At 41.4% G+C, this 18517-nt stretch overlaps 1 protein-coding gene across 1 annotated transcript in view; it reads left to right on the top strand.

The window, feature by feature from the left end:
• Nucleotides 1–18517, top strand: part of PELI2 (pellino E3 ubiquitin protein ligase family member 2) — a 73297-nt gene that overhangs the window by 17233 nt on the left and 37547 nt on the right. The window contains exon 2 of the mRNA XM_065636321.1: nt 8109–8238. Coding sequence (XP_065492393.1) covers nt 8109–8238 — 130 coding nt within the window. The remainder of the gene's footprint in view (nt 1–8108; nt 8239–18517) is intronic.

Here is an 18517-nt window from a genome sequence, read left to right as displayed (position 1 = left end):
TAAGGATTGTTAAGGAAGTCGTTATGTGAAAGAACAGATTCCCTTACCCTTTGCTTCCTGAAAGGAAAACCCCTTGCATTCTAGTGCTCTTCTGGCATATTACTTATAATGCAATTGTTATAATGGTATCTTAAATGTGGAGTTTTGGTGGGGGGCGGTTCCTATTAAATGTAGCTGCTCTTTTTCCCCAGTAGTGTCATGCTTATGAATGGCTTCTAAGAAGTCTACGTTGTAGGTGAGATTATAATAATTCCTTTCTCTGGTTGTAGTGCTTAACCGGGCTGTCTACGCAGGTTTTCAGCTATTAAGTTGTTTGGAGCTGTCAGGTTATTTGACTACTTTAATTGAAGCTCATCCTGATGCTCCAGTAGTCTGCATCAGCATGTTCCTTTAGGCTCTATTAGGGTATTAGCTTTTAATCAAACTCTTTGTGCTGCTTGTATAGTTGTCTTGCAGAAGCCTATGCAGCAAATATCTTCCATTACTGCCTCTTGAAATACCCATTTCCATGTTGTCGTTAACACATGCAGTTGAAGATCTCGAATTTCTTTAATTATAGTAACATTGCAATGCCACTCAAAACTTCCACAGAAACTTATAACTCTGAGAAGCGGTGGCAAGGATCTGCTGCCTTTGATTTCACAAGAGCAGAAGTAAATTATTTTCCAGAAGAATAATCTGGGGCAAGTAACAAACCACTTGCTAAGAAAAATATGGTCAAAGAGAATTATAAGAGTTTTCCATAGTAAATTCCTCTCACCTCAGAAGAAATATCAGGTATTTTACACGAATGTCAAAACTGTGCTCCTGACTGGATCTCAGTTGTCTTATGTTATGAGTAGTTAATTAAGCCCCAACTCCTGTCCCCCTCACTTTGAGACTGGTTGATTTGCGGCTTTGCTTCTGTATTTTTCTTACTCTATTACTTTTTTTCTTTTCTACATCAGTGAGGGGGAGAGTATCAAAATAGCTGAGAGGTTTTGAACTTTCGAAGGAAGCTGGATGTGTAGTGTGAATAAAGCTGACAAAAGCAGCTCTTGCACAATTGATTTGGCATTTGCAAGCCAGTAGCATCCTGTAATTTTTGTATAGGATGGAGTTAATGTATAATAGATCAGGTATATGTTGTCTTGAGTCGCCTATATTATGTAAGCTAAACATGCCTGAGGATTAATCAGCTGTATTTTCTATAAATATTTGCCTTAAACCAAACTTGATTGTTTTTAAAAAAACTTATGTTACAGTTGTTGTAACAGCAGTGTCATTCTGCTGACTGCGGAGTGGAATAGTCCAAAAAGCAGCCTATGATTTAATCTGAACTGTAGCTCACCAGATCCTTTCATCACTTGGGGGAGAACGAGAAGAGGCCGTAGCAGCCAGAAATAAGCTTTTTCCTCTCAGTCAGGAACTTGCGAACCAGAAGAGCAACCAGTTGTGTCCCAGAACACCAAGGGAGATGCAAGGTCACCCTGGAGGGCCCCAGTTACTTCACCTGTGATTTCTCACCGTGTTTTCACTAGATAAGGTTCTATTTAGTGTGTATACCTCCTGAAGGAGGGACGTAGGTTCTAGCTTATCTGTTGTAGCTGCCTCTGAAGGTTTGGTTTTGTTTTTTTTTTACCATGTGCATAACCTCTTAGGCGTGTGTTCAGCTAATCCACACTTGTGATTCTGATCAGAAAGAGGCTGGCTGTATTCGAACAGAAAAACACCATAACTATAGCATACAGCTTTTGGTCAAGCTGATTGCTCGGTTCCTAATGGTAAAAGGAGCAAATAGGAGCAACTTTTGAATGGTAGCTAAAAAAAATAAAAAATAACCCATAATCACTAGCCCACAATGGAAATCAGCCTTCTCTGAAAACTCCGCCTAATAACTACAGGGGTTCTCAGGTCAGACTGCGGTTTACTGAAGTCTCTTTGAAGGCTCTAGGACTGCGCAGGTAGCAGTAAACTAGGCAGGCTGTACTAAACTTTGGTGCTGGGGAACGGAAGGTTTGTGGTGAGCATACAGGATTGATCGCTATGCTAACGAGTATTCCAAAAGTACTTGAGAAGGGAGTGCTTTCTGCGGTGTTTTATGGAGTGACATGACTGCTCAGATGCAAGTTTTAAGAACAAACACTTGCTTCCAAAAAAAAAAAAAAGCTGGTTATAGCCACAATTAGCCACTCCAACATATGTTTCTCAGGGATAATCGGGTTAACAGATGCAAAAACATTGCTTTTAATAGGGGAAAATGATGAGATTATTTGGAACTTTGGAACTTGCTGGTTTGGATTTTCTTGCTCTGCAGGGAGATTTGCTTTGTTAAACTGCGCTCCTGGTAGTGATGAGGAAGCATTTACGCCTCTAGAGGTGTCTGAGGTGGGACTGTCTGTCATTTAGGGCTTCCTCCAAGGTTGCATAAACCAAACTTCTTGGGTCAGTGGCTCTTGTTACTCAAAGGATGGAAGCCCTTTGCGTTACTCATTGTTATAGTTACTATAATAACAAAAACTCAATTTAAAGCTACTGTAGCTTGCTGCTATAACTTCTTTAAGTGTTTTCTTTCGGAGAGAAAGAAAGGTCAGATGGGAATCAAATCTTCTAGCACATGAGCCTGCTGCAAACAGGAGAAGAGAACAGGTTTTTTGGGTTCTTTGATGGATTCGGCAGGAAGTGCAGGATACTTGCTTTGACCTGAATCTTCCTTGCTATGTGCCCGGGGAGAGTTTTAACTCTAAAGATGTTGAAACAAGGTGGGGAGGCCTGGATTTTCCAGACTAACTGAAACAGGAATGTTGTGGATGGACTGGATCAAGCCTTTGAGTTGAGGGTGGGCTGGGCGACTTTGAAGTTCCATCAAGCTCTGGTTTCGATCATTCTTTGATCTGCAAGCAAGTTTGCACTTTGCCAAAGGTACCTGCGATGTGGAAAATGCATCTTTGGAAGGCAGAAAGGAACCTTCTTGTAAAGCTGCCTCTGAAGAAAGAGTTTTTGAGTTCGTGTCTTTAATACTGATACACAGTACGAGAGAATAGAGTTCAAAGGAGAAAAGTAAACCAGTGCAATCCTGTTGGTACAGAAGTACAACTTGTCTTTGCTTTTCCTATTTGACAACACTTCCCGATGAGATTAAGCTTGAGAATAACTTCACTGTCCTGTTTCACTGAGATTATCGGACAACTGATAGGCAGCAACTGCTTGTTTTATGAAGGTCCGATACAGAATAATATATCTAGAATAAAAAAAAAATTCAAACCCATTCAAGTTATTTTGCTGACACAGTACATCAGTGCTTCTGGATATAAAATGAATTCTTCACTATGATACAAGGGGATTGGTGTGAAAAAATATGAAATGTCGGTGGTGATATTATGTAAAACGAGACACAAGCTCACTTATTTTGTTTTCAGCATTAAATATGTTGAAGCTTTCTGTTTGTGTTTTTGATATAAGCTAGCATGTGGCTTTTTTCCTTTTAATCTGTGAAGTCAATGTTGGATGCTTCAGCAGAAGAGGTTTTCCCGTTACTCAGGACTTTAGCACCGAGTCATGAAAAACCCTGGGACTGGATATTGCGAAGGTGAATAATGTATCTTTAGACTTCTAATGTTGTAAATGTCATAATAACTGTAGACTTGCAATACTTCCAAAGGAATCTCTCCTGCCCTCTGTGCCATTTTTCCCGTGTTGCTGATATAAGTGCTTCTGTGGCTTTGCAATGAACTGGAGAGCAAGGAATTGATGTGGTTTAAAACTAAATTTAAAGCATAAATCTGGTTTTGTTTCCCCTTCATGTGAACCAGGGAGAGAAGCAGCAGGAGCAAAATAGCAAATGAAAGGTGGGGCTGCTGCTTTTGGCAGCTGTGTTGGCCCACACTAGTTCAGTGGTGGTAAAAATATGGTATAAGCTATAAGCATGCACTGTGTTTTTGCCATATCCTGAGTATATACCACTATATGATGGCGAACATGGAATCAGAATGTACTTGAAAGGAAAAATGCACTCAAGTCTGACGTCACAGTGAAAGCTGTTGCTAATTCTTGGGCAGCTTTGTTCTTTAGTGCAAGGATGTGCTTTCTCTCGCCCATTAGAGCTGTGGTAATGTCATCTCTTTAAAGGTGAGTCTGGAATGGGACGGTTCACATCTAACAATAAGATGTGTGGCAGGACTATTAGGAGTAGGTGAGGAAAGTGAAGTTACTCCTTTTTGTCTAGGGGAAATATTACCTGTGAAAGTTTGACTTGGTCAGTGTTTGGTCTTTTAGGAGGTAGGTTGCTTAAGTATGGAGAAGCATTCAAGTCTTATGATAGTTTGTATTTTCAAAGCATTGTTAAATGTATAAATGAATAAATGAAATATTTTGTTACATGCAGGAGCTTCTGTACCTAGTAGCTAGTAGATACTCCCTTTAATTTTGGGGATGACTTCCCTGAGTGTTGAAGTCAAACTTTTCAAGGTGCAGGTCAAGATTTTGAGAGCTCTTGTCCTAAATAACAAAGGTCTTGTTTACTCGTTGCCATTGTCTAAGCCTGATTCCTTTAAAAAACAAACCAGCTGGTGTAACCAGCTGTCCTACAAAAGACTTGAAACTTGATGATCTCTGAAGTAGTCAAGTAAATTCCTACAAGACTTGCAGAAAATAGGAACTTGCCACGCTGTTCGGACTGTGGGAGGGAGCATGTGCGGTCTTGCTCTCCAGACAGCAATGAATCCACGCAGAGATGTTTTCATTACATATCCCGACCATGGGAAAAACTTAATTGGAGTTTGCATGTCATTGTATACCAAAGTCCTCCACTGTTTGATGTAAATATGTGGAAACTGGCTTTGGTAATTACGATGCCCACAGCCTATGCCAGCACCACTCCCTTATTTGCAAGGAATAGCGCTATCAACAGAGATAATTATCTCATGAGGTTTCATAATGCTGCTTGTCCTGGTGTTGCTGTTACTGAGAAGCATTTGGAAAAAGTATAGGGCTGCTTTTAACACTTATGTTAGTCTGTTTTGGAACATCTGGAGAAGTTCAGGAGCGCCCCGTAGATCTGTGTGTGAGCAAGACAGTCTCAGAAACAGTCTTTCTGTCTCTGCAAAATTTAATTTCCCCTCGTTCGTTTTGTTACGTTTGTTCTAGGCTTTTTGGTGGGGTGTGGAGTTCCAGCTGCAGGTTCTTTGGTAGTGTTGCCCATCTTGCAGAGGGAAAAGTCGACGTGCTAACGTGCTGGTCCCCAAGGTGCATCAGGAGCTTTTTGAAGGGTGTAGGGAGGAGAGATACGGGCTGATGCTCGTGGAGAAGCCTTGTGAGAAGGTTCAACAGGGAGTTTCTGCTCTGTTTATGAAGCTCTTGTTGGCTGTGGGGAAACCTGGGAGTCTCCTCGTGTTCCGTGATGCAGCCGACAAGATCCCATGGCGTTAATGTCGGCTCATTTGGTATGTAGATTGTTGAGGTGGCGGCGAGGGAAGGTGTGGGCCTGGTGCCGCGGCTGGTTTGTGGTGAACAAGTTGAGAGTCCTGGTCTAGAAAAAAACGAAGGTGTCTGCTGGTGGTGGAGAGGAACGAGGTGAGCTCTGGTACTCTTTTTCTTGTAAAACACATACGTAATTATCCTAGCGCTTTTTTTTTTTCTTTTTTTACCAGTGTCAAATAAAAATAAAACTTGCAGGTCTATAATTAAAGCATAACAAATAAGAAAGCTACCACTCAATTCCTCCTGCCCTTTTGTGAAAAGGAAATTTAGAAATTGGCACAAAGAAAAACCTTCATGAAAACTTGTCAGTGCTGATCAGGATGAATGAATTAAGCTTTCACTTTGCTTGTATTTTCTTCCTATTTGAAGTTTCCAAAAGGCCTTTTAACTTTGAGCAGCTTGCATCTTTTTTTCTTTTTTTGAGAGATAATTAAATCCCACGTAGATTTGAAATGAAATCAAGTAGCCTTTCCCAGTTACAATTGTTTTGTGAACACGAAAAAAAGCAAACAAAATAACCCTGCTAGCCTGCTTTAACTTCCAGTGGAACTACTTAAATTCAGTCCTGCTTAACAGTTACACAAATACAAAAAAAAATTAATTACAGAGGATAAAGCTAGAGATTATACTACTTATGGATTATTTCTGAAGGAGTTACTGCTTTCTCAGGTTTTCAGATAAAAATGCTTGTAGAAAGAATGTTGTCTTCAGGCAAGTTAAAACTTGCTGGCATATTCATAGTAATATGGTGTCTTTGAAAGAAAGCATGGGGATATATCTACAAAGATCCAAGCTGGAGAATCAAGTTGTTCCTATTTTAAAGGCTGGTATTTAAGTTGCCTGTGGATTGTATTGATATATCTTTCTAGGAATTGGTCCCTTATGATGAGGATCTGCTGTGTTAACTGAGTGTTACTCTTGTGTAGGGTTAATAACAAGTTTCCAGGTACAAGTACACCTGGCATGAAATAATAGTGACTTCTCCTGTTGTTTTTCTGCTGTGTTGGGGAATCTCTTTTAATAGTCCAGGAAAATACAGTACAATTTCCTACAAAAATGAGAGTGAGAGAACAAGTTCAGTTGTAGCCCAGCTGAAAAGCTCTTATGTGTCTCTAGCATCGTGTGTTAAATGTATATCTTAAAAGTCTGTTTTTATGTTGTAGAGCACTTAAATTTGTCACAGCCTTGGCGATGACACCGGCTGCTTTCATCCACTGCTCATTGCCCAGTCGTTTGCAAAAGGATGCAAGGCTCTCCAAGTCCACTTGCTTGTTACACAAACTGGTTAGATACACATACGGAGTGTAATGATAAGAAAAAAAAATTCTGGGTTACTGAATTGCTTTTCCTAGTCAGCGATTGCCATAGAACTGCTGTTACAGCCCTTTTCTGGCACTACAAACAAATGGGTTTTGACTGCAGATGGTGTGGTGGATGTAGAGCCGAACTACTTCCAAGTGTATCTCTAAACAGAAATTGAGTTCTAACTTATTTTTTTACCTCTTTTGCTTTGCAGGGTGTTAGTTACCTTTAAGTCTTCCTCTTTCTTCTTTTCTGACTCTTTTCCTGACTGCAATGTTTGCTTTTAATCGCAAAGACTGTAGGAGAAGGATACATGTGATCAGAGTAGAATAGACCTCACCAGTAAGACAACTGAGATTTATAAGTGGGATAACATCTGTAGTTCTTCAGGCAAAAGTCTGACATCTCTGAGGATCAGGAATGAAAGAGGCATCTATGCAGGAAAGTAAAGCCCCGAGAGATCTTCATGGACCAGTTGAGAGTTACCAAGAATGTTACGGGTGACAGTGCTGCGCTGAGAAGCATCTACTTGTCCTAAATCTTTGGGTTAGGGTGGTGATGAATTAAATGCTTATGCATTGCTAAAAAATTTCCAGTTGGGGAATTTCCCTGGGGAAGGAGCTACGTCCTCTTGAGGCTTCAGACTTTTTCTGAACAGTTAATCCTTTGGGTCTCTGTCCTCAGAGAGATGACTGTCACAGGCTATTGTGTTACACCTGATAAAGGAAGTCATTAGTGAGGCTTCAGCTATAGTCACATAAATTAAAAACACTTGCATTCTTTTTTCTTAACAATAGATGAAGCCTTTAGGATTAGAGTTTTTTTAAAAAAGCAAAAAAAACCCCAAACCACCACAAAAAACAAACCGCCAATTGGAAAAAAACCTCTTCGTGAATAGATTAAAATTCCCTTTCACTTAGTTTTACTTACCCTAAATTACTTTGTTTTTCTAGATCACCTCTTTCTTCTTCTCCATTCCTGCATGAGCTGTGGGGATGGTAGGGGAAAAAATGAAAACACTTTTAAAACTCCCCATGTTCTGAAATCACAGAGAAGACTTAAGATTTGTTCTTCCAAATCCCTTTAGTTCTAGAGGTGAAGAAGTATTTCTGTGGATCAACATCTCAGTATTTTTTTTTTTTGCAGTTGATGGCCTTATTAATGATGGCTAAAATTTCAACCATCGATCACTGAAGAATGTTTGAATTCTCATAATCTAGGAAACAAAACTTCCCACGGTCGTGTTACGTTTTGCGCATGCATCGGGATATTGTGACCAAATTGCTGCCTTCCTTTTCCGTATTGCAAACTGGTGGTGTTTTATGCCAAACATTTTTGTTTATTTCTAGGTATAATGGCTCCCTCCCTAATGGTGACAGAGGACGCAGGAAAAGCAGATTTGCCCTTTATAAGCGACCGAAGGCAAATGGAGTTAAGCCCAGCACTGTTCATGTGATTTCTACTCCCCAAGCATCCAAGGTATGTGACAGTGGGGCAAACCCTGGTTTTTTTAATGATCCCAGGTGGAGAACAACTCGCTTATTACTGCGGATTTACCTAGCTGCTGAGGCATTCTGTGGTAGTCAGATATATTTGTTTCATTGAAAAGTCCGCAGTGGATTTTCTTTCTAGGGATATATGTCGTTAATCAGTTTACCTGTTTAAAATAGTCTCTGACTCCAGGTACGGGATAATCTGACCTTTCTGCGCTTGGTCAGACAGCTGATTTTGTCAATGCTGATGGTTTTATCTGACCCATAGAGTAGTTGTGTGATGCAAATACAAGAAGTTTTTAAATGTCTTTCTCGCCAGAGTATAACATTGGTATGTCTATGTCTCTTTCCTCTTCAGGGTGATAGCTGACATGGTGTAAAAAACTTCGTTATCCCCATGGACTGTTCATTTTTATTGCTAATAATGATTTTGTATGTGTTTTCACTTGAAGTCTAGTGTAGGTGAAGGAGGAAAAACAGTAAATATATTAGCACAGTAATTTCTGGAGGAGAAGCAGTAAAGTAAATATATTAACATAATAATATGTTAACGTATAGAACTGTCTGGGTTAAAGTTCTGGTAGTGGAGCGTATTTCAATCTGGAAAGAGTCATCCTATCTCTTCTCTCAAACACTTTTTCCTGGAAGCAAAAAGTGACCAGAGTTGTGGCGAAACTGGAAGGGGTTTTGTGTGGTGATGCTCGGAAAAGTGGGTGGTTTGTAAGAGGCGTTCGTCACTTTTACCAAAATGCATCTCAGGGGAGAGAGACAACACAGACCATTCCCAGAAATGTGTCGTCTGACTTAGACTGAGATAAGAGCATTGTTTAATACATAGTATAGGATTATCTTTTCTTTTATAATATGTACAGTACACAGTATATAACTAAATTTATCAAAATACACAATATCAGAGCTTGGTTTTTTTAAAGATTGTTTAGGACCTGCCCAGTGCAGATAACTATGCGGTCTTTTGGATTAAAAGTTTCTGTAAGTATTTTTCAGTGTTTGTATTTTCAAAATGGAAGGATTTGTGTGCTCAGTCTTCCTGGGGAAATCAACCTTCAAAATAAAAGGGCTGTAGTATATGTTTGTATGTTGGTAACTCTGGTCTGTTGCTTAAAACATAACAAATGAAAAACATGTTTTATGTAGCTCATGGAAACATACACATGTTCTCGCTGGATAATCTTAAGCATTTGGACCACAGATAGTATTTCAGCATTTGCCTTGTAAAATATTTAAACACCTGGCAGCCACGGCAAGGTATCTGGTTAATGTTCATCCGCTTTGTTATTGTAGCGCAGATAAAATATGTGTGCTGTACAAATTGGTGCCCTTACAAAGATAGCATCGGGTCGGAGACATTAAAGCCCGTCCTCTGAGGACTTGGCTTCAGGTAGATACGTCAGGTTGAATAGATTCTTTTGCACTTTCTCTGAACCCTTATAAAAGAGCTTTTGTGTATTTATCCCGTTGTCTGGGGCAGGGCTGGTGGCCGTTTGCCAGAACAGTGATGTGGTGGATTTCAGCGAGTGCTCTTTCAGTGTTTGAAGATGCTTTTGTAGGCTTTTCTGGCATCTTAAACACCAGAGCCTAAATGTGTTTGACTAGGAATGGCTTCTGCATCCAGAAACATAGACTAATAGAGAAAAGAGTGAGCTGCCTTTTTCTTAGAAAATAACATGCAACTTGACCTCAAGTGTTGTTCTGCTTCTTGGTCTTTCAATTTAACTCTTACTCAAGGGTGATGAAACAGTGGGAACTTGTGCTGCGTGGGATGTTAACAAGTTTCCTCTCTTCCCACCCTCCTAACTTTACAGGTGCCAGTTCTCTTTGTTTTGCTTGTCCATCACTGTGTAAGCTGGATCTTTGAGTAGGAAGAAATGTTATTTCCAGTGTACTGATGCTTTTGGGGTGCTAGATTTAGCAGAGGTGGGTAAAGCACTGACCGGCTCCGCTTGTTTTGTCTCCCCTGTGGCACGGATGCTGGAATAAGCTGGTTTTGTGCTAATTCCATTAATGCAGCAGCTCAAGAACTGTAACTGCCACCAATTTTCAGTTAGTGTGTCAGCCTGAAAACTGCAATACATCTTAAGAGGATGCTTGTCATGTTCCGTTGTCCCTGCTACGCAGGTGTCACAGACAGCTGAAGTAGAATGGTTTCAGTAGTAAATTTAGCTAAGCTAATTGCATAGGAATCAGTGCCTTTTGTTTTTTCCACTGGAGTGCTTGTTTTTTGCCACTCTGCCTCCCGGAGGTGCCGAAGAAAATTTAGAATTGTTTGGCGTTCTGAGGGTGTATTTGTGAGGAAAGCACTGCATGGGGTAATAAGTCTCAAGTTTTTTCGGAGTATTGTTAAAATATGCGTGCATCTCTTCAGCATTATGCACTTGACTTTAAAACCTATTTTATTAACTGTGTGTAAGCACTATTCCAGGAATTTTCTAGTGTGCCCTGTTTTACAAAACTCAGACCATTTGTCTAAGACTTTTTCCAGTGTTTTCAAAATTGGTGTTGCTGTGAGAAAGGAAAATTAAAACTCTTAGAATGTCTCTTGTATGTCTGTGTTTACATATCTGGGGTTGGGAGGGGGGAAGTGTGATACTTTTCCTTAATAACTTATGAACCTTACTCAAGATTTTAATGGTCCCCTTTGAAAGACTAGAGAGTTTGCTTCAAAATCAGCACGTTCCAGGAGAGGCCATTCCTTGCTTTGGCTTGGGTCTCATAATGAGGAGGAAAACTGTCGTCAGTCCTGATCGTAATATCTAAAAAACCTTCCTCTGCCTACCAAACCCTTAGGTCTAAGTTTGCTACTAGCTCATCAAGACATAGTTAGGATTGCTGATGTTTGTTTGTTTTCAAGCAATCAGAGCTATTTACAACTAACTTTTGGTATTGTTCATGGCTTTTTTGTTGGAGTTGTCTTAACCGTTGCTTTCATCCACAATAGTTAATGCCGTGGAACTCAAGTCTAGGTCTGCTGGTGACTGAGGTGATTACAAGGTTTACTTGTGCAGAAATTTTCCGGAGAGTGGTGAACTCCAAGTGAGAAGGGGATGTAAGTTTTCAGAATGATCACCTGGGAATGGTGGGATGCTAAACTGGAGTTTACTATTTTTTTGGGAGGGATATGGGAGGGTTTTTTTAAGGATTTTTTTTTTTGTATTTTGGAGATTTGTGATGCGTTTTTTCTTTTTGGTCTATACATGTCTGACAGGGAAAGAGGTGTCTGTAACTGGGAAAAAACCCAGCTTAATATTGCTGTAGAATAATATTTGAGGACAGTATATTTTTCTTACAGATCTTAAGTGGGTGAACAATATGTCCTGTCTAAACAAAACTGTATGATCCCAGTTTCTGCCAAGCAGACGTGTTCATCCTCCTGTACACACCCGGTGTGTTGGTTCAGCGCGCTGTTAGCTTAACACATTGCCTTGTGCAAACACAGGTGGATCTTCATTCCTGTTCCTCCCTCTTCGTAGCCATCACTAACTCCTTGTTGGAGGTGGTTGTTCATAGTTGGAGCTCCCCAGTTCCAGATGAGGGGGTTGCTGGCAGCTGGTGTTAACAACGAGGTTACTAGTGGTACTGAACACTCATGTCAGCTCATCTCCCATGACTCTAGGTTTGTACGCGTTTAGATTTCTTTGTTTTCTGATGCTTTAGAATTACTTCAGTTGGTGTGAAGGTTAAAAAAATGAAGGAGCTTCACATGCATTAGGAAGCACAAATTCTTGATGTTGGCCCTTCAGGATTCTCTCAGGCTACTCTGGAAGCATGAACGAATTCTCTTGTAACAGCGAGTACAGTATTTGAGACCTCCCGAAGTATTGACTCGGTGGGCAAGAGAATATAACTGGCAAGGACTGGGAGTATTCCTTTCTGGCAAGAGACACATAAACACTTGTATTCCTAATACTGACTTGACAGAAGATTGCAAATGTCTTTTGAATTGCTGCAGAGTACAAACCCCACCCCTCTTTAGTACCTTTTTATAGTGGTATGTCTTGGTATGTATTATGTCTGTCTTGGTATCAAAGTTTTCCTTTAGTAACCCGTGGTAGATAAAGACAATCTATTTTCTCCCCTGGGATTCAAGCTGACTGGGGAAGATCTTTCCAGGTTCAAGTCCAATTACCTGCTGCGTTGGCTTCTGCTTTGTGCTATCATAACAGCAGCCTGTGTAGTCACCGCCTGAGTTCCTGCAGCTCAAATCGAGCTTCATGCTGCTACTGGAGAAGAACAAAATGCAGCCATACGAATAATTATTAGGTCGGGGAGAGAGCTGCAATTTGCGCTTTGAGTGATGAGAGAAAATGAAAGTGTAGGATTCTTGCGATTAGTTATCTACTGTAGATACTGCGTCTGCTTTGACATACTTTGTGGATTTTGAGTAAAAAGACCAGAGATCCTTTTGGAACTGGCAGGTTTTTGGTGCTCATTCTGGATGAAAGCTGGAGAGCCCAGCTGCCGTCAGGACGCTTCTGTGTCTGTCAGTGGCTTCTTTCTTTCCTACTGGGCTTACTTACAGTGTAATCAGTTCATGGAGCACTAATATGTTCTGAGATAACTTAATCACACAGGTACCTTGAGAGTCCTGGGTTCTGCAGAGGCAGCTTTTTCTTGGCTCATCAGACTGAATCTACTTGAATAATGGTTTCCTCGGTGTAGAGTGTCCTCTTCTTCTATTAAATGAGCATCATCTTAACATGCTAAGTCCCTGTCGCCTTGCCCTCACAAACAGTGGGAAAAGGTTAGACAGAAAAAAATTGTTAGACCGATTTCATTAGTGGGGCTTAATAAATGACAATTGTTAGTGTGAAGCTCTCCTTCCTGAGCTTTTGGGACCTGTTGAGCAAAATGCATGTCAAAGGTTTTGGAAAATCACTTTACAGTGTTTTCTAACAAAATCCAGATGTTTAGTGAAGGAAGGGGAATTAAAAATTGCTGAAGACGACAACAATTATTTTTTTTATGACTTAATGTTGTTTTTTGTTTTCGTGCTCTCCCTTCAGAGGGCAGACAAAAGATCAAAAAATGCTTTCCTTGTAAATGCTGTTTAAACCCCATCTGCTGTAAATCGATATTTAGAGCAGATTCTACTTGAATTTGGGTGCCCTGTTAAAGCAGAGGAAGGTGCGGTGATCACCAGGACTAGTGTTAAGAAACTTGGGAGCATTTAGTGTTCAAATCTATCAGCTTTCAGCTTCCTTCACCCTGTCAGAAATAACCTGGAGGAGTTAAGTCTTGTGGAAATGGAGAGCCAGGTAAAGTAGAGACTGTATCTCAGCTGAGTTCCAAATGTTGGAGTGTAAGTTCAGACGCTGCACACCTTTGCTGCCCATCAGGGAATGTCCTCAATAGTTCGTGCCGCTGGAAAAGCTATTAATACAAGTAGGATTTGTGCTGCAGGCAGCAGAGCCACTCGTTTCACTGAAAGATAACAATTTCACTGCTTTAGCTTCAGGTAGCACAACTTGTTTGAAACTAACTCGTTCTAGTTTGCCTGGTTTCTACCTGCTTCCCCACCATTCCTCAGGATTTTGAGTGGAAATTTTAGACCACCTACTATAGTGGTGAAGCTCTGTCCTCTTACACATTTACCCTAATTAGGTTCTTAATTGGCTGGAATGGATCTGGTCTTAGAAGTGCATGTCTCCTGCAAGCTGGGCTGGTCTGAGCTTCCTAAAAATTAGGAGAAAACCCCAAACCGGTTTCAGATCAAATGAAGCTGCCCAGGCTGAGCATAATATTTCTGCCTGCGTGGTGGTACTGCCTGGGGATAACGCATAACTGCAAGTGAAGTGAGAAGAGCCTCTGTAGAATATTAAGAAGTGATGCCAATCTGCTGTTGTGCTGCAGGTTTTTGAGCGGGCCGTGCTGCAGCACAACTCGTTAATTAATGACCTCATTAATGTTTATAAATATATAAAGGGTGGGTGTCACGAGGATGGAGCCAGGCTCTTCTCGGTGACAACCAATGATAGGACAAGGGGTAATGGGTTCAAGCTGGAACACAGGAGGTTCCACTTAAATATGAGAAGAAACTTCTCAGTGAGGGTGACAGAACACTGGAACGGGCTGCCCAGGGAGGTTGTGGAGTCTCCTTCTCTGCAGACATTCCAACCCGCCTGGACACCTTCCTGTGTAACCTCATCTCGGTGTTCCTGCTCCGGCGGGGGGATTGGACTGGAAGAGCTTTCGAGATCCCTTCTGATCCCTGACATTCTGTGATTCTGTGATTCTGTAACTGGGAACTGCCTGATAGCCACAGGGGCTCGTGTACAACTGCTAGAAGAGCCTGGGACTGTTCGCATCTATAAGACAGGAATTCCCAGCTGCCGTTTTGGACCCATGCTTCGTCACCTCTGTCGTGGGGAGGACTTTACGCAAGTCTAAAGTGTGACTTTCACGTTAGCTCTGAACCTGGAAGCCCCCGTAGACAGAGACAGTTGGATTCTAGGCTGTATAGAATGTAGTTTTATACACAGCCTGTCCTCGACTGAGTCTTGTACCACAAAATTAAAGACCGATGTTATGGCACCAATACGAGATGAAAGGCAGCGTGCATCTTATTCTTGTGTTACCCTCTTTCAGTGAAATGGAAGGTTCTTGAAGTATTTGTTGCTAATTATGTGTACATAGGTTGTTTCATCCTCAAAAAAGTGTGATGACAAGAGGAGCAGGCAACTAATGAAGTATATGCTTTTGCTGTTATCTCAAACTAATGTCCAAACAAAATTGTCTTAAGTGGATGGAATGCTGTGTTTTGGAAAAATCAGGTAGCATATACTCAGAGCAGTATGGAACAGCTTTCCTGGAACAGAGGAGTTGGAACGGCATCAAAGAGTTCATGAGACTCCTGTGCTCTAAGGCTGTGTTGCGAGGGGCAATTATTTTGAAAACAGGGAAAGCGATTCAAGCTTCATGGGCCAACAGTAACTTTTCAAAGAAACAAACAGCTGCTATTCCTGTTTTACAAAATAGAAAATACTTATTTTCCAGAGTGCTTTGAGATTTTGTTGATGGGAAGAACAAAATCTAAATATTTCTCTTTTTGGGAGGCTTTTATGACTACATCTGTAAAATGAGTAATTGTGTCTGTTCATTTAGTGAGAGAGTAAGGGGTGCCTGACTTGTGAGACTAGAAGATTCCTCTTCCCACCGTTTGTAGGTCTCTTGTCTGAGACGTGTTTATCCTTTCTTTTAGATGCAGCACTGCTTTGTGTTGGGATCCTGCTGGTTTGCTCCTACTCTACACCAAAAACCTCACAAAGATTTTTAAAGAAAACAGGGAGCACTTTATCAGGATAATATCTTTTGAAGGGATGTTGTATCCCCAGCAAAGTGCTTATGATGATGCTACACTTGCTGACTCCTCCAAGCTCTTTAGTGTTGCATGCAGAAATTCTGTTATCTGTGCTTGGCGGTCATAAGAGCAATTCTTATTTCTGTAGCACTACGGGTTTGTTTCTGCAGGATTATTATCTTCTTTTTTCGATTGTCTCATGAGCTGTCCTTCCATGAAAACAAGCTTGTCTAGCCATTGGGTCCACATCAGAGCTTGTACTTACGTGACCTCTGTGTACGACTGTGTGTGTTGTGTACAGACTTGTCTTTAAATTCTAAATATGTCTCTTGTCCATAGTGATTCTGCCAGTACTTCAGGAAGTTCTGGACTCTGCAGATGCCTGGTGTGAGATAATGCATGTGATAATATATGCTTTGGCCTTCTAATTTCAGGAACAGTAGATGCCTATCACTTTGACTTGAGGAAGCTCATTGAAGGCCCAGCTCTGCCAGCTTGCTCAGTTGTACAGCACTCGGATTTCTTCCAGCATCGTATCGGTCTGAGCTCAGAGTCATCTCTCCTACACTGAGTTCACGGTCAGGGAATGATGGATGCTTTCTCCTCTGATATCAGCAGGCAAGGAGGGATATCAGTCCCTGTCAAGCTGAAAAACTCTGGATTTGGTGCACTGAAGTCAGATTTGCATGTTCCCCCTGGAACACTCACTCCAGTGGCCACTGGCCCGGCATTTGGTTGCTCACGGGAATGGGACCAGTGTCTTAACAGTGGTCTGTCTTGGGCTGGGATTATCTCAAGTGTTGCACTCTCAGCCTTGGATGTTCACAACTACCACTTTCATGGTTCCAGAGATTTCTCTGGGAACCATTCCTGTTTGCTAAGTTTAGGATACCAAGACATACTTTTCTTTCTCTTTGGCCCTAGCCTAGGTTAAGGAAAGGGGAAGCAAATGTAGATTTGACCTATTTATTTATATTTCTTTCGTGGCTCCCATGTGACAAAAGAAACTTCAGTTCCAGAGCCCGTTGTGAGTTATCTGTAGCTGTGCAATTCTGTTTCTCCGTCTTAACTCACTGGAGACATGGATGGCAAAGCACTCCCAGTTTGCAGCTTGAGTAGCTCTTGTGTCTAAACCAGTACTGCTCAGATTCAGTGAGGAGTCTCGTTCTTGAGCAGGGGAATCTCAAAAGAACCTGGAGCTTTCCTGGTGATATAAACCACATTCTGTGCTTGTTCTGCAGCAAGGCAAACTTCTGGTTTTGTTATTAGTTGATCTCAAATCTGAGTTAAGTTTAGCTGAAGAGGTGCTTTCTTTTGTAGCGTTTCTTCCAGGAATCAGGACTTTGTGGAACCTGAGTGTAGATATTCGTGCTGTGGATGATCAGGTTGTTTCTGAACCTGTAGCAAATTGCTTCCTCTCTGGCTCTTTTGGGAATTCTGTAAAGAAGCTGTTCTTTGGGTAGTGGTTACAGCCTCTGGGGATTAGAGCTTCTGTTCCCATCTCCAGACAGTGCTGCTTCTTAATTTCAGATGAATGAGATTATTCTACCTTTTCCCTCCTTGTCTTTGGTTATGTGTTCTTGAATGAGTTGTGCTGTCTTCTCATATTGACAGGGCTAAATTCATAGGCCCAGCATCTCCCCGTCTCTACCACAAATGGCCAAAGTTTTGGTGATATTCTCCTGGCTGTGTTAAGACCTCTCGTGCATCTCTTGTTTTGCGATGACCAAACCATTCCTAAGGAGTGGTTCAGCTCTTAAGACTTGCCTTTAGTTACACGTCACCAGCATAATACAGCACTATGGCTGAAATATGTAGATGCTGGACTTGGAAAAAAACCTGACTTTCAGTCCTTTCCTTAAGTGTGGACTCTGGAGACTTTTATGCACAACCGGGTCTTTGGGTAGTTCTGCTTGATGTCCCTCATTGGATGGGTGGGTGTAAGCTGATCACACAGATAACCAACCTTTCTTTGAAGCTCTTTGCTTCACAGCATTTTGACTGTATATCTATTTAACGCGCAGGTTCCTCCTGAGCCCAGAATTCCAGAAGAGGTCATTAAATTGTAGCATGGAGGGTGGTGGTCTCTTCTCCCAAGTAGCAAGTGATTGGGCAAGAGGAAAACGGCCTCAAGTTGCGCCAGGGGAGGTTTAGATTGGATATTAGGAAAAAATTATTAATGGAAGGGGCTTTTGGGCATTGGAACAGGCTGCCCGGGGTGGTGGTGGAGTCACAATCCCTGGAGGGGTTTAAAAGGTGTTTAAATGAGGTTCTTAGGGACGTGGGTTAGTGCCAGAGTTAGGTTATGGTTGGACTTGATGATCCTGAGAGTCTCTTCCAGCTGAAATGATGCTATGAAAGGAGATGATGTGGTTGAGAGAAGGTGAGGGAGAGGTGTGTTTTTTGTACTGGGGGTTTTAGAGTGCTTGGGGGATGTTATTAAAGCAAAACTTATTTGTACTGCATGAATGCCAAAAAAAAAGTGCATGAATGGTCAAAAAATCTTCAACAATCATGGATTGATTTCTCTAGTTTGTACGTTTGATACCACTGTACTTCATATATCCAAACCTTACTAATTTTGAATTTTTTATAAAGCAGTTTTGGAGGAAATATTGAATAGGACAGTGACTGCAAACTCACAAAAACTGAAAGGAGAACTGACAGGGACTTTGGGGGGTCTTTGTGGGTTGCTGACTGCTGGCCATCATATAACACCATTTACTATTGTAAACTTCGGACAATAGGCCACTATGTGAGACAGGCAGAAATTTTTCCTCCTCCCTGTTTTCTTATGCTGGCGTTTGGTTTTCCACACCATTTTCTCTCTGCTTCAGCCCACCAAAGGATCTTCTGCCCCTGGAGGTCAGCAATAAGGCAGCGCTTTGGTGGTCCGGGTGGGAGGCAGGAACAGAGCTGACCTCGCTTCAGCACGGGCAGCTGCTCCGAT

The sequence above is a fragment of the Caloenas nicobarica genome, chromosome 5 (genome assembly GCF_036013445.1).
Source record: "Caloenas nicobarica isolate bCalNic1 chromosome 5, bCalNic1.hap1, whole genome shotgun sequence".
In the NCBI taxonomy this organism is placed as follows: domain Eukaryota; kingdom Metazoa; phylum Chordata; class Aves; order Columbiformes; family Columbidae; genus Caloenas; species Caloenas nicobarica.
The sequence above is the reverse complement of the archived record's forward strand: the minus strand, read 5'-3'. Positions and strand labels throughout refer to the sequence as shown.